Raw genomic sequence first — 10446 nt, forward strand, 5'->3', positions numbered from 1 at the left:
TGTAATCATTAATTAGTTAGTTGATTGATTCATTGAATATTACAATTATTTTGAGTTATATATCTTCATGAATAGGGTGACATCACATTCCCGCTTTGTTCATCACCAATTGAGGAGGGTCTACCATGGTATGCAGACATCTGTAAGTACGTTGGTTTGTCGGATGAGCATTCCTCTTTATCGTTTTTAATGCCTCCTCCAACAGGAGATAGGTCTTCTTCTCTAATGCCACATTTAGATATACCCATCGATACTCCTAGGACACTTGAGGAGCCACCTCAGCCTCCTGTTATAAATCAACCTTCATGTCCCCCTGTAGTTCAGAGCCCAATGGTCGAGATTGCAGACTTTCTTGGGGTTAAGGACTATGTAACCCATCTTGTCACAGAGGAGTATCCTTTCGAGTATCACCTAGTTTATCTATAATAGATATTGTATTGGCATACTAGGGTGCTATGATTTTACGTGAGATTTCCTATTTCTATGACGAGGTGTCTTTACAAATGACTCGATTAAGAGATGATATGCCTTCTAAGATGACTCAATTAGACAATTGTTTGACTCGTTTGGAGAAAATCATCATGCATACATGTCTAGTCCTAGTCGATCAGGTTGTTAAACATCTCATTTATTACTTATAAAAATTGTATTTCGTTATTACTCTAACAACTAAATTGACTTCATCAGGGTATGCACGACGGTGTCAAGATGACCTCTCCCATTGACAGGTCAATACCATCCCATCAGCCACATAAGGTCTATATTTAATTTCATAGAAATATTTAATGTTAGATGTTGTTAATATATTTTGATTGTGTTTTATATGAGATGTCACTGATCAAGTTATTATTACTATTACCTTAGGGTACTCGCTACAAGGGGGTATTGGTTGACCCTTCTGTTACATCACCTCTTTGATTTGAGGTATGTCACTTATCGGTGGAACTCTATTTTTTAATTATTAATTGTCATTTATTAATTCATTTATATATTCGTATAAAGTCTTCCTCATGAAAACTTTTCGATCGGACCTTCAGTTGCTATAGATCCCTTACCTGAGGTATAAAAATTATTGTAGTTATTATATTTTATATCAAATATCATTTATCATTTTGTTCTTTTCATGCGTATAAGGGACTGACATTGAGGTATTATCGATCGAGGGTTCTCCCCGAACACCTTCCCCGATCGTAGAGGTAGTGTTTTTTAAAGAAATGTCATTGATTGATTTGTCTTTTCAATTATTATGTTTATTAAACAATGTTTTATCCCCTTTTCAAGATAAGTGATTGTGGTTACTTATTGATATCCCCAGCTCCAGCAAAAGGACAGTGGACATTAGTTCACAGGAGGAGGACTTACATGGGGATGTTTCCGATGCAATCCATGTTAAGGTATATCCATTATAATTAGTGTATAAATATTCATATATACTGTCACTGATAATTTCAAAATTATAATTTTGCAGTCTATCAAGGGGGCACACATGGTGCACTTGACCATGATACAAGATTCTCTAGCCAAACCTCCTCCGACATACATGGAGAAAGTAATATTAATCGATTAATTCGTAATTGTTATGTAAGATGAAATAATGAATTAATAATTGTATGTACTTGCAGTTGGTTCATATAGCATACTTTTGGATCATCCGAAAGGGTCTTGTTCACACGCCTTATACAAATCCAATCAAAAGGTGGGCGAAACAATAGCTCAGGACCGTTTCGTCCTCTGCCTCAAAGCATAAGGAATCTTTCCCTAGTGGTACACCAAAGTTGCGACATCAGATGAGTATGATGTTTACTTCATCGGATCGAAGTCGAAAGACAGTTTCTTGCAGATTGCGGTAGAGTTGTGTGAGTGGTTGACCGACGATGTAAGTAGTCTATCCAATATAATTTGGTTACACATTTGAAGTTTTTTATACCATTTCAGCATGTGAATTCCTTTTTAGCTATATTACGTCGACACTAGGATGATCACCATTCCACTATTTCACAGCATTGGATGACTGCCCATACATTTTTCATAGGACATGTTGAGATGGCCTGGAAGAGTTGGCAAACCACATCGGATAGGGAATATAAGTTTTCGAGGCTTTTCACAAGGATGGTTGAGATAGATTATACCCCAAGATTGTTTTACAAACCATGTGGGATGGTCAATAAGGTACAATATAATAGTATTTTCATTATATTTTATGTTGAATTAGTTTATAATCTACTTTAATTTGTCACTGTTTATATATTTACATTGCTATAAACTTCGACTGTGTATATTAGGTAACCGGAGTTATAGATTTTTGTGATTGATCGATTATAGTGTACGACTCTAAAGTATCATACTCAAGGAATATGAGGTCTCTTAAATGGCGGATGCAACCATACACAACATTCATACCTATATTATTAGAGGCGACGAGTTACTGGACAACTTCTAGGCAGACTCCACGACATGATTCCCTTGTGTTACATCGAGCGACAAATGTCCCTTAGCAAGGAAAAGGCTCCAGTGACTATAGCATGTTTATATTACATTTTTTTGAGTGTTTGGTATTGTCACGAAGTATTGATTTTCCCCGAGAGTTATCTACCTTTAAGTGTCGACGTTTAGCGTTACAGTTGTATTTCTACTGTATCGAATAGATCACGGGTGTATATTTAGTTCGCTCATTGTTTATTTATCATTTTTTAGATATTCTTATGTATATATTTATTGAATGTGCTTATATGTATGATGTACTTTATCTATCATTATATATAAATATGTATTTGATTTCATTTTTTAAATAATCTTGTCACATAAATAATTATATGAGATTTGAGTGATGTTATTAGCATTAAATTATGGTATTAGTAAAATACTCAAAAAACTCATTCTAACAAATATGAAATGAAGAAATTATTCACACTAAAGTTATTAAATCACATGTGAATACAATTACACATTTGAATCAATAATGAAAATACATCGGTTACATATCACTAAAGTACAACAATGATGAATCATATAACTAACAAAAGTAAATAGAAGCTTGTCAAGATCTCAACCCTTTACTTTTTTTGGATGAACGCTGTGAGGTGGAGCTCGGGACATGTCCTGGTTCATGACAACGACTATAAATCCTAGATGTAACATTTTCTCCTTGCGATGGACGTCGATTTCTATTTGAAGGGCGACCTGGATGATGACTATCGAGAACGGGGGGCAAAATAACTTTTTCTTCTAATGAATGCAACCATTCTGATTTGTTTCCAAAAGGATTGACAAGTTCCTGATATATTGCACGATAGAATTCAGTGAGGAAGAATGGATGAACCCATGCATTGACATTTATGAGCCTCATATGTCGTGCAACAACAATGGCATGCTTGCATATAATACGTGAAAGTTAAAAGTTTCTGCACGTACAAGACATTTCACTGAAATCCACAATATCCATGTATCCACCAAAACCAATAACCTAATACCGAGTAGGTGTAATTGGCTGAACCTCCAAGCGTGCAGACTTTGACAAACAATGGTTGATCTTCTCCTCCATCCAAGGGGTGACAAAGTTAGGGCATTCATTTGTAATTTGAAAAAATATTAATAACGCATTTGTTAATAACAAACATAAGAGAAGAAGTACATGATCAAATATATAGTTATTAACAATTGGGTGCGTACTTGCATGGTTTCTCCTCTTGTAAAACCATCACTACATGATACCACGAATGAACTCGATAAGCATTGTGATAGGCAGACCCTATACATGTCTGATAAGGGCGTTAAATGACTCTATAATATTAGTTGTCATGATGTTGTATCAATGCCCCGAAAAATGTGTTCTACGCCAATGCTCAAATCCGACCTCACGTAGATAAGCCCTAGCTTGAGAGTTCATAGAATCAAGAGATTGCATCATAACCTCAAATTCTGCTTCTGTGTATGATTTTGCGGTTGTCCAATATGTACCCATAACTTACAAGGTGATAAATAATATAAGAACTTTATGATCAAAATGTATGAAAAAGTTAAATATTTCAAAATTTTAATACTTGTTTAAACACATTACCTTTGAGTCTTGTTTGTACTTTGCCCGCATGTTACACAGAAGGTAATGACAACAATATCCATGGTGGACACCTAGAAAGACTTTAGCCATTATAGAGTATATAACATGATGTCGATTTGAGATTATCGCTAACTCGGAGAGATCATGGATGCATTCTTTAATCTTCCTAAGAAACCAACACCATATGTCTTGATCTTATTTTTTATCGACATTGAAACTAATAGGGTATATCTGGTTATTACCATCAAAGCTCACTGCAAGGAATAAATGACCTAGATATCAACCTTTAAGGAAAGCAACGTCAATGCAAATAACAGGTTGGAGATATTCTCTAAATACACGAGTGGAACATCCTAATGCCATGAAAAAAATACTTAAACCGATGGTCATCGTCTGTTTCAATAGCAATAACAATGCCTAGATTAGTACGCTATAGATTGTAGCAATAATTTAGTAAGAGCATAAATAATTCCTCTAGTGAGCCCTTCAATAAATTTAAAGCCCAGTTTCTTACCTGTTAAGCCTGTGAATATGAAATGTCAACTTTATACCGATCGATGATGTCCACAATTATTTCCTTAGGCTGATAAATTTGATCAATCAACACAAACTTTGACCTCATTAATTGACCTAAAGCTCGGGCCTGAGCTTGTCTATGATGTGACTTTATTTGATCAATTGAACATGTGTGGGTTGGATTCATTTTGTTGATTTGAAACACTTCACTGACTTTGGATTTACTTGCATGTATATACCATTGACAATTTTCAGCCTTGCACTTAATATCCTATTGCCCCCTGTTAGACTTCTTGACCATGAATTGAAATCCTTTTGGTAGGGCAAATTACTTCATAACATCTTTCAATTGTACTTTATTATGGAAAATATCACTAAACTTTAGACCATTCTCCTCTTGGATCGATCTTGTACCACTTAATAATGTTGGTGGCTATAGAAGAAAATCAGGAAGCCACTTAAACGGATCAGTAGGGACATTGTCAAAAAATGGCCCAGAATAATTTCCACCACCTAAAATAGGATCTTCAAGCTATAAACTATTCATACCCTCGGTAACAAGTGGTATATACTCAAGCTCTACCTCTTCACAAGGAATATGGGGCATGTCATTTCCATCAAAGTTACCCTAGTCAGGAACCCTATCTTTCTCTCCATGAGCCCATGTGTTTGCAATGTACAATGGGTCATTACTGAAATCAATCAAGTTTTCCAAATTATATTCTTTTTTCACCCCATTAATTTCTTTTTCATCTTCTTCTTTTTCCTCCTATCTTTCAATTGGGGTACATGTAACAAAAACAAGAATACATTTTTATAAGTATTGAGACATATCAATAAGACCCTGAACATTTTCATTATTTTGGATCTGTACAAGGCAGTCGAACTCAATATTTCTTGGCTTTATTGATAGTTGAAGGTAGTTTTTCATTGAATGAAGACTGCAAGACTCCTTCAAAAGCTGAATAAATCTCTCAAATATTGTTCCATAAGGAATTTTAATCAATTGTTTGGATCCTCCAACATATTTCATTGTGTTGTCATTACCTTGAATTCATTCTCTTTGGTAACGAACCGATACATAACTACCCATTTTAATTGTCAATTTTGTAATGACAAGTTTTTAGAAAAAATTATTCATTTATAACAAAAAATCTGTAATAACTATTTAAAAAATCTTACAATTATTACAATCAAAATACCTCTCATATTTTTTTAATATTTTATTTAACTCCCTATAATTATTTAACATTTTATGTGATACCCTCGTATGTTATTTTGTATCAAAATATTTCTATTTATTTTTAATATTTTATTTAAAACGTTTTTACAATGTTTAACATCAAAATATCCCTATATTTTTTTAATATTTTATTTAACCCCATATAATTATCTAATATTTATTTAACACCCTTGTATGATATCTTGTATTAAAATGTATCTATCTATTCTTAATATTTCATTAAAAACATTCTTACAATGTTTAATATCGAAATACCCCTATATTTTCTTAATATTTCATTCAACCCCTTATAATTATCTAACAATTTATTTAACAATCTTTTATTTTATCTTGTATCAAATGTATCTATCTATTCTTAACATTTCATTTAAAACGTTCTTACAATGTTTAATATCAAATACCCCTCATATTTTTATAACATTTCATTTAGCCCCCCATACCTATCTAATATTTCATTTAATACTCTCATATGTTCCCTATTATGAAAATACATCTATTTATTCCTAATATGTTATTTAAATCTTTCATATATTATGTAATATCAAAATATTCTCATATTTTTTCTAGCATTTTCTAACCCCTTATAATTATTTAACTTTTCATTTAACATCCTTTTTATGTTATCCTGTGTCAAAATACATCTATACATTCTTAACATGTTATTTAAATCCTTCATATATTATGTAATATCAAAATACCCCCATATTTTTTTACCCTTATAATTACCTAACATTTCATTTAACACCTTTGTATATTATCTTATATCAAAATAAATCTATCTATTTCTAACATTTCATTTATAATGCTCTTACAATATTTAATATCAAAATGCCTCTCATATTTTTATAACATTTTATTGACCCCCCATAATTATCTAACACTTCATTTAACACCCTTGTATGTTGTCTTGTATCAAAATATATCTATCTATTCATAACATGTTATTTAAATCCTTTATATATTGTATAATATCAAAATGCTTCCCATATTTTTTTAACATTTCATTTAACCCCTATATTATTATCTAATATTCAAATACCCCCTTTACATGACATACAAACTAGATTTAACAAGTAAAATTAAGTTTTGAGTTAAGATTTGTATAAATATTTTTTTTTTTACGAACTGACTTTTTTTTATTCGAATTTAGAAATATGAACTTCATCCATCTGAATGAACCCGTACTAATTGATATTGAGTAAAAATGAGAGTGAGAGTGAGAGTGAGTGTTTGGGTGATATGAAAAGTGTGTAATAAGAGTGAGTAAGAAGGTTTATATAGATGTTGTGGAGGGTAATTTTGGTATTTTCAAAAAAGTTTAAGGCATTTTTGTTTAAGAATAGAAAAAATGGGTATTTTTTCTTAATGAAGGGGTAAAAAAGGTATTTAATATAATTTTCCATATCATAACGATTGTAAAATAGGAAGTAATTAGGAACTTTAGATATATGATCTCAAAGCAGGAAGAAATTAAGACTTTAGGTGTACAATTACAATACAGTGAGTGACTTGGGATTAGGGGTGGATTCGAGCCGAGCTGACCTTGAACACAGGCAAACTCGGTTTCAACTCGATTACTATTCAGTCGAGCTTGAGCTCGTCGAGCGGACGAAAATACAACTCGTGTTCGAGCTTGTTGGCTCGCAAACAATTCGTGAGCCTTTAACAAGCTTGGCTCGTAATACATACTGATACGAGCTACTCGCGAGCCTATAATGAGCTAAAAACCGAATATGTTTAACAGCCGAGCTTTTGAGCGAGCTGTCGAGCCAAACCTAACGAGCTTGTTCACAAGATCATAGTTTCAAATTAAAAATGTTATTTTCATTTAAACATTATTTAATACATTTTCATTGTTTGTAAGTCAACCTATTTATATATTTTGAGAGAGAAGGGAAAATAGTAAAGTGTGTTTCTTGAAAGATAACCCAAACGGAGAAGCAATGTAGAAAAGCAAATGGCTTCCAGGCTTCCTCTGCTTTTGATTTTCCTTTTTCTTTACTCGTGATTTAAGTCTTGAATATTTGTCATCTTATTTAATTTCCCTTAGCTATTTCCACTTGGACTGCTAAAATTGTTGAATGGTATTTGCTTAAATCGCAAACGAGTATCGCGGCGGAAACTTGCTTAAATGGTAAGTAAAAACTTCTTGGCGTATAGCATGAGACTAATTTCGCTATTAAGCCAAACTAAAAACAAGTTTTCAACACGGTAAAAGAACCAAGGAAATCAGTTCCGAATGAAGTCACTACAGCATACAAAGATAACAAGTAAATGACATCTACTATTCAGATATAAGGTCCATGCTCCCAGTCTATAAAAGCTATTACATTTCATTTCAAGATCTGGATACACCGAACCCTCTCACCCATCAACTTTTCTAACTGCAAAACAAATTCCAAGCCTTAAAAGGACACTATTTCATTGAGGTAATATTGCTTCAGAATGGGATTATTTACTGGTGGAGACACCTGCTAGAGTCTAGTTGTCTCATTCACCTCCTTAGCCAAAACAGTAGTATCATCAAAAGATACAGATGTTACCAAGGTTATAGCTTCACCACTATTTTGTTTAGAATTTGCAATTGTCGACTGCACATTAGCCTCTTTTTCCTCCTTCATCAAAGTAGCTGCGTCTCCATAAGAGATTGAGCTGCTCAGACCTTCAGGACCACTTTGATTAGAATTTACAACTGATGAATATCCGGTTGCCTCATGAACACTTTGGTTACATTTTGTAGCTGTTGAATGCCCATTTATAGTGGAAGGATCTTTCACAGAAAATGTTTCCCCCTCAGATGGTTCAATGTCCAGTCTCCCTCCTCGGAAATTCCTAGCTGCTTCTTCTGTAAACATAGCCTCGGAACGCACAACTTGAATGCCAGGTGCATTAGTTTGACCAATTTGCGATCCATCCAAATTAGCAGCTACATTAAGAGCCATGTTGCGACCTGTTTTGTCTCCAGAAAACTTTTTCAATGTTTTCTTTTTGAATCTAGCTTTCTTTGGCTTTGGAACATTTACAGTCTCGTCCACCTTAGGCTTATCAACCGATTCTGTTCCCCTCTTCCTGCAAGGAATTACAGTTAGCTGAGAATTGCCACTTGGTGAGCCAGATAACTCAGATGCACTTGATTGGATGGCTAATAGTGCAGTTCTAGCAGCTTTGATCTCTGCTTCTTTCTTTGTTCTTGCTGCAGCGCCAATATACTGAATGCTTCCAATTTCAACAGTACATGAAAAATGAGGCACTCGTCCTGGTGCTTCATCCTTTTGGCACCGATACATTGGAATAGCATAGTTCATCTTTTGTGCATATTCCTGAAGTAGATTTTTGCATAAACCTGTTTCATGCTGAACCAAACACCCAAGAAAGTAGGTTAGCAGTGACTCAGACAAAAAAGAAACACAATTGGCTTCCTTAAGAAATAGAAGGAAAAGAAAGGCTTATGATAAACATAAAAAATAGGCACAACATATGATTTTAACAAAGTTAAGCCTGTAATATCTCGAACAACTAGGCATCTGATGTCAATAAATTTCAATCTGAAGGCATCTGACCATATAGACATATGGCATGCATATCTAGAATGCAATCACACGCTGTTCAGGCTCAGGGTTTTGCGTACAATACAAGCTAAAAAGTGAATTATGAACATAAAGAATATTTTCAATTTGAATACCACCAATAACTGCAGTTGTTAATTCAAATCTGCAAATTAGATATATATACTTACAACAGGGTGGGAGATGGAAGGATTCACTTGACCAAGTTTTGCCAATTCCATAAGTGCAACTTCAGCAGTTGACTGCTCCGCTACCTTACGATTAAAAAAACCAGGCAAAGATTCATATCTGACATCATTCACTACCACAGCAGATCTGAATGAAGGCTCATGAGATGGGCCTTCCTTAGTAGTCTCATAAACAGGCGTTTGAAGTCCCATTTTCTGAGCGTATTCCTGTAATGGACTCTTGAATACATAACAATTTGAAACACCTGCCATACAACACTAAATAAGTTAACACCAATCACCAATAATAATAATATTCTCAGTGGGCTGCATTTATATTGCATAAAGCAATACTTTATTCAGAACCAATTCGTTCAAGTGGTATACGAATGAGATAAAATCTGTTCAGCTGAAAAATAATTTCCGCAAATATGATCAAAATACAATAATATCATCAAAATATGCGGGTTCGTAAGCTCTTCTACAATATTAATTTCCAGAAAAGCTTAACATAAACATATATAAAATCTCTAATTGCAATGCCAAAAAACACAAAAAGAGATTCCTAAATATGCAAAACATAGCAAATTTTGTACAAAACAATCTATCATCAACCCTAAAAATAAATGTCTACCCAGGAAATTAAACTAAAAAAAAAAGAATAATTTGACCCTAACTCATATAACAGTAAGAATTCAGGGAAAGATAGGGATCACCTGAAATATGAATAAACTAACTCTCTTGAAATGTATGGTTGCCCAACGAAACCCCCAATTCAGAAACTCTAATTCCAAAGTTAGGATTCAATCAATTTAAGCCAAAAATTAAAAAATTGAAAGTGAAAAAATGGAAAAACACAAACCTGAAATATATTTCTGTCGTCCACGTAGCCGTCGT

At 33.6% G+C, this 10446-nt stretch overlaps 1 protein-coding gene across 1 annotated transcript; it reads right to left on the bottom strand.

Annotated features, from left to right (window-relative positions):
- Positions 1–8131: 8131 nt before the first annotated feature.
- Positions 8132–9968, bottom strand: LOC123230011 (double-stranded RNA-binding protein 1-like). The gene is made up of 2 exons (XM_044656102.1): positions 9553–9968; positions 8132–9169 (listed from the first exon to the last, which is right to left on the bottom strand). Exons 1-2 carry the CDS (start codon positions 9820–9822, stop codon positions 8291–8293), a joined length of 1149 nt encoding a protein of 382 aa, XP_044512037.1. The 5' UTR covers positions 9823–9968; the 3' UTR covers positions 8132–8290.
- Positions 9969–10446: the final 478 nt, after the last annotated feature.

This window comes from Mangifera indica, chromosome 11 (assembly GCF_011075055.1).
Source record: "Mangifera indica cultivar Alphonso chromosome 11, CATAS_Mindica_2.1, whole genome shotgun sequence".
In the NCBI taxonomy this organism is placed as follows: domain Eukaryota; kingdom Viridiplantae; phylum Streptophyta; class Magnoliopsida; order Sapindales; family Anacardiaceae; genus Mangifera; species Mangifera indica.